Source organism: Monosiga brevicollis, genomic scaffold (assembly GCF_000002865.3).
Source record: "Monosiga brevicollis MX1 MONBRscaffold_2 genomic scaffold, whole genome shotgun sequence".
In the NCBI taxonomy this organism is placed as follows: domain Eukaryota; class Choanoflagellata; order Craspedida; family Salpingoecidae; genus Monosiga; species Monosiga brevicollis.
This window is the reverse complement of record NW_001865039.1, coordinates 3,253,092-3,258,455: the sequence shown is the minus strand read 5'-3', so window position 1 is coordinate 3,258,455 and position 5,364 is coordinate 3,253,092. Positions and strand designations below refer to the sequence as shown.

Here is a 5,364-nt window from a genome sequence, read left to right as displayed (position 1 = left end):
TGTACATGTGTGTTGACTAATCTGGACGCAATTTCTGTTCACATAGCTNTGATGCGACCTTGGCGCCAGAGTCGTTACTGGTCGATGCTAATGCGGACAACGTTGTGATTGCCTTTGACAAGGTACCTCGAGCGGTCCATGCTTCGTTTTTCGTACCGAAAGTGCCCTGGTTTCCCCCCCTTTGATGAGCGCCTGCTTGGATGCACGTCTTCATGCTCACGTTTATGGCAATGACATCCACTTGGTCGCTGGACGCGGTAGGCACCTGCCGTCGACTGGCATCGATTGCGCCATGGTTGGTCAAAGGAGCGGCTGCAGGAGCTGGTGCTGCTCACTCCGCAGACTGCGCGCACGCTCCTCGAGCCGCCCGCGCCCGCCACCCCAGCCACCCCAGCCACCCCAACAACCCCTCTTGAGCCAAAGCCTCGGCCGGTAGCGGCGCCAAACGTTTCAGCGGCGCCCATTGAGCAGCTGGAATTGCCATCTCAGGATACAATCACAACAAGTGAACCAAGTGTTACTGCCCTTGCGTCCGAATCGGCCGCTGCCGTCTCTAAAGCGCCGGCACCCGTGCCGGCGGGGGCACCCGAATCGCGCCAAGATGAGGCTGAGGCTGTGCGAGCACCCCCCGTTGCAAGCCAGCCACCAGTTGCCGCCCCTGCCTCAGCCACTCTGGCACAACTTGGCGGGTAAGTGAAGGCTGCTGTGTGGCATCAGCGAGACCCTGTCTTGTTGGCCAAGTCTCACGTTTGTTGTCATGGCTTCTCTCGTTCTGCTTGTATAGCGGCACACGAAGCTTGCTCTTTGACCTCGATGATTAGATTCGGCTATATCACTTTTTTCTTCCTCCTTTCTCTCGTGCATTGTTTTGACCATGACCTCTGTGGGGTCACCATTTGTCCGGGACAAGTGGTTGGGTACCGTCCTGTTGCCTGAATGGACCGAGCTATCGCGCAATCGAAATCCAAGACAATTCAGTGTGTGTGTGTGTGTGGTGTGTGTGTGTGTGTGTGTGTGTGTGGTCAACAAAAGAAAATTATTTCAAAATTGGAGGTGATCGCGAACAAACGCTTGAGTGTTCAATTTTTTTTTTTTTTTTTGTGGACTGGGGAACACATCTGGCCGGTGGCAAGGATTGTAGTGTGCAGTGCCGGTCAGAGAGACCCAGGGGGATCGAGGCTTCACTGGCAGTTTGCCAAAGTGGATCTTCAAGCACTTTGGTCTGGTTGCTTTTGTTTTCGTGTGTTCGCCATGGATTGCTAGGCCGACGCCGGACATTGGATTGATCACACTCAAAAGAGGGAGAGCGAGAGGGGGGTGGCTGGCCGCCACGTGCTTGCAATCAACACTGGACTGTTGTCGTCATGCCGTTGACCAGTGACGATACGCGTGAGCATGCCGAGAGCACCTCACTGCTCAGCCCTGCCCGGCGTGCCCCGGGCCGGAGTGGTAGTGTGTCACTTGCGCCACAATCGCGCGTGGTTTCTGAGTGGCTGCTCGGCAGCCTGGTGAGCGGGTGGCTGATTGTGGCAGGTGCATTTGCCTTTTTTGAGTGGTGCTGGTTCTCAGCACACTCTCGGGTGTGCCCGACAGGGGGTGTTACCCGCATCGCAGCCATCACCGCAGGCGTATGCACCTGCCTATTTCTTTTTGTCATTCTGCGCCTTGCAGCTCGACGGCGTAGCTATTTGCTATCATCACGCTATCTTCAGCGCTCGGTCTATGTGCGCCATTTGACTTCCGACCACGAAGCGGCTGCTGGTTCAGATGAGGAGTCTGGCTCAGAATTGGCCTGTGACTGCTGGGCCTTTTTTTGTGGTGCGTGAGTGCAGCCTTGGCCATCTCTGAGGCAGAATGACTGATGGAAGACCCACCCTGCTACCACGCTAACAGTCCTTTTGGTTTGTGCATTGTAGGGCCGCGATCCTTGGCTGAAGACACTGAAGACTACGACCAGCGGCCAGAGTACACCGGCAACTTTACCATTGACGAACTTAAGCAACTCGCGCGCAGCCTCGTAGAAGCTGTGGAACTGGGCGACGAGGATGGTGTTTTGGAAATCCTGGAAGAGCTTTCAACTGTGGAGATGACCGTGGATACTTTAAAGGCCTCAAGTAAGTTGACCCGGGGTTGGACCAACGCGTCTAGCGTCGATATCTATCCCATTCATCGATTTTTGCGAGAGTTGACAATGCTAACCGATGGGCACCTATCTCTGCGTAGATTTGGGCGTCCTTGTCAATCGCTTGCGTGGCGAGCGTGCGGGATCAGTGGCGCAAAACTTGATTGAGAAGTGGCGGCACCAGGTGGCGGAGCAGACAAGCCCTCATTCGCCCTCGACTGCCTCTGCAAGCTCTGGCTCACCCACACGTGCGGCAGAGTCCCTGAGTCACTTGAAGGAGCTTAACAAGCGTCTCCGTGCCGCTGCACGTGCAAATGACTTGGTCACGGTGACTGCGCTGATAGACGTCATTAGGGCTGAGCATGCATCACACAATTTGCTCATCAAATCGGGACTGCTGCGTACTCTCAAGGCACTGCGCGAAAGCCGCTTTTTGCTTTCCGAGTCAGCCGAGGATGCACAAGCCTGAGTGTTTTTGAGTCTGATCCAGTGGATCCCATTTTGTTCTTGATTTCTTAGGCTTGTTTTGTGATTGTAATTGCAGTGAGCTGTGGTCTTCTTGTTTGTGTGTGAGCGAGCCGGAAGCGCATATAGATATATCTTGCGCATAGTCGTATGCTTCTTTTTTCCTGCAAGCACTGCTTAAAATTGTTTTGCTTGCCTTTGTCGCGGGAACTGGAGTGCACATGCGGGGGTGGCTCGTAGCAGGGTCGGTCTTGGTTCTGTGACTGGTCTTCAATTGCAGAGGGCAAAGAAAAAAAAAAAAACGATATGAATGAAGTCGCTTAAGTCGGGCAAAACAAAAAATAAAAGGAAATCTTGCATCCGTCTTGGTGAGGCACAACTGTGGATAGGTCGGGCAGGTATTAAACTGAAGCAATAACACGGCACTTGAAAGGCGGCATCGGCACTGATGCGACATGCGCAGGTGGAGGGCTGAAATTACCACACATGAAAACATGACATAATAATATTTCAAATACCCAAAATAACATGGAACCAGCGCGCTTAGCTGTAGAGCAGGTAGCAACGCAAAGGGCTCGAGGTCAAAAACAACGCTCAACGTTGAGACCAGGTTGAGGGCATGTGACTGTACATGCTACCCAATCATTTGCACACCCTTGCCGCAAGAATCCCAGTCTGTTGCTGAGCGCAGACAAATGACGGCTAGAGGGGAGTTGGGAGCTCGACCGTGTTCATGCCAGGGTCAAGAATGCATGTATAGAAACAACATCTTGATCATGTTGATGAGCAAGGGCAGCAGTTTCAGTAGGCCGTTGATTCCATAATAGTGGGCTCTTCTCGTGAAAGGGAAACATGCCCTCGCGTGGGTGAGTGCGTTCCTGCATGCATGGCCGTGCCAACATTGAACCAGTGATCTACATTGATGCACAGACGCCTAAAGTCCCGCAAAATGACGACGGCGAGTTCATCGAGCCAGGGTAACCGCTCTGCATCGCAATTTTCTCTACGAGGCCGGGTGGGGTCAAGAGTTTAGTGGCCGCAAGGCGGCGCGTCGAAACCTTGGGAAAATTCATTTACTCGTGCAGGTCACGACTGGTCATGGTAGATATGAGAGCAGCAAGGGGGTGGTGGTACCTGGTGGCACAGACGAGGTCGTCAATACACTTGACAAGGGCCGTGGCAGAGGTCAGCAACCGAGTGCGGTCGACGGGATGATACATGCTTTCAGTGACGTCGTTGGCTCTGGGCAGAGAACACGTGACATAGAGACATGATTGTTAGAGCGCATCAAGTGGACCAGGCTGGACAGGGGGCGAAACGCGGCTGCAAAACACGAGCAGAACGCCCAGCAAGGAATGTTGTGCAGAGGAAGAGACATACCGAGCTCCAATCGGGCGGGAAGCTGCGACGATGGCATCCATAGAGCCGGTAACGAGCTCATGATCGGACTGCCCTGCCTCCTCAAGGACGGTGCTCATAAGACGATAAGAGAGAAGTTTGCAGGACTTGAGCAAGGTGACAACGTCAGGCAAGATGTTCACTTCCCACGGATCAGCGTCATCAGGCTGGCGTGCAGCAGCCTCCTCCTCCTCATCGCTAAGAAGGGCATGCGTTCACGGTGAGGTGACGCAAAAAGGACATGGTGCGGCCGTAGCAATTGGGTGCATTTACGCAGAATGCAAAGTGGTGGGCTCGGCTGACTCACCTTAACAGAGCGGTGGAGATGTCGGCCCTTTGCCGGTGATGTTGATATATGAAGAAGGCGACAATGCCGAGGCCAATCAGGGCGAATCCACCCAGCACCAGGCCGAGGGCAATGGAGAGCACCTCGGCATTGCTCAGACTCATGCCACCGGTAAGCCCAGGAGCTCAGAATATGTGTGGCACGCGAGAAGATCAGGAATGGCGAGGGGGTGGTAGGGGCTGCAGCCATCCAAAAAAAAAAAAAAGAGGTGGTGCAAGTCTTGCTGGGACAATCAAGGGGCCATTCTGCGGCACCCATTGTGGAGGTCGCGCCGTATCAGGCGAGGCGGGGCTCAGACGGGAGAGAGAGGGAGAGAGACTTTGATGGCGTCAAGAAAAGCGGACAGTGGGGGACGAGGGGGCATAACGTCGGGGGGGGTCAGCAAGCTTTGGTGCAGACAAACCTGCAGCAGGACCATCCGTGTCGGATGCAGAATGGGTCAGCCCAAGGCCATCTCGAGCCGTCAGTTGCTCCGCTTCGAGGGAGGATGGAGGATGGAGGGACCAGAGCGTCAAGAAGAACTGTGATATTGATGTCGGTGAGGCGGAGGCGTCGGGAACAAGGCCAAATGCAGGTGGTGCAGGCGACTGGCCTAAAAAAAAAGGCGCAAATGGAGCAACGTGGAGCAATATGAGCGGCCGACACGCGCTGGCGAGCTCTAAGATCCTCGCATATTGAATGTCACGTCTCGGGGTCAGATCAACGACTCGATTGCTTTGATCAAGGGGGAGAATGCAAGCCCACTGAGGCCTCGGAGCATCGCATCGCGCCCAAGAAGAAGCGTCGCTCAACAGCTTGACGGCGGTGTGTTGCCAGATGGGTTGGCGGATGACATACCAAGAGGCGCGCGTTTTGTCCCAGAACCACCGGCAGAGGTCAAGCCAAGAGCCAACACCAGAAAAGGCCGTACGCGCGTGTACCAGACTCAGACGGGCCAGCAGACCAAACGGCTTGACGTGCGCCCAAGATGATGCCTTGATCCTTGATCCTCCCCCTTGTCAAAATAAATCCCCCGTACTGCCGTTCTCATCAA

At 54.6% G+C, this 5,364-nt stretch overlaps 2 protein-coding genes across 2 annotated transcripts in view; one reads left to right on the top strand and one right to left on the bottom strand.

Moving 5' to 3' along the window:
• The window catches only part of MONBRDRAFT_22571 (uncharacterized protein), a gene marked incomplete at both ends in the record, with an annotated part of 5,156 nt that extends 2,565 nt beyond the window's left edge, over nucleotides 1–2,591 (top strand). The window contains 6 exons of the mRNA XM_001742839.1: nucleotides 47–122; nucleotides 262–689; nucleotides 1,379–1,508; nucleotides 1,713–1,818; nucleotides 1,917–2,114; nucleotides 2,224–2,591. Coding sequence (XP_001742891.1) covers nucleotides 47–122; nucleotides 262–689; nucleotides 1,379–1,508; nucleotides 1,713–1,818; nucleotides 1,917–2,114; nucleotides 2,224–2,591 — 1,306 coding nt within the window. The remainder of the gene's footprint in view (nucleotides 1–46; nucleotides 123–261; nucleotides 690–1,378; nucleotides 1,509–1,712; nucleotides 1,819–1,916; nucleotides 2,115–2,223) is intronic.
• Nucleotides 2,592–3,660: 1,069 nt separating this feature from the next.
• On the bottom strand, nucleotides 3,661–4,435 carry MONBRDRAFT_5433 (uncharacterized protein; the record flags this gene model as incomplete). Its single annotated transcript, XM_001742393.1, has 3 exons — nucleotides 3,661–3,829; nucleotides 3,968–4,183; nucleotides 4,293–4,435. The coding sequence occupies 3 exons, from the start codon at nucleotides 4,433–4,435 to the stop codon at nucleotides 3,661–3,663; spliced, it is 528 nt and encodes a 175-aa protein (XP_001742445.1).
• Nucleotides 4,436–5,364: the final 929 nt, after the last annotated feature.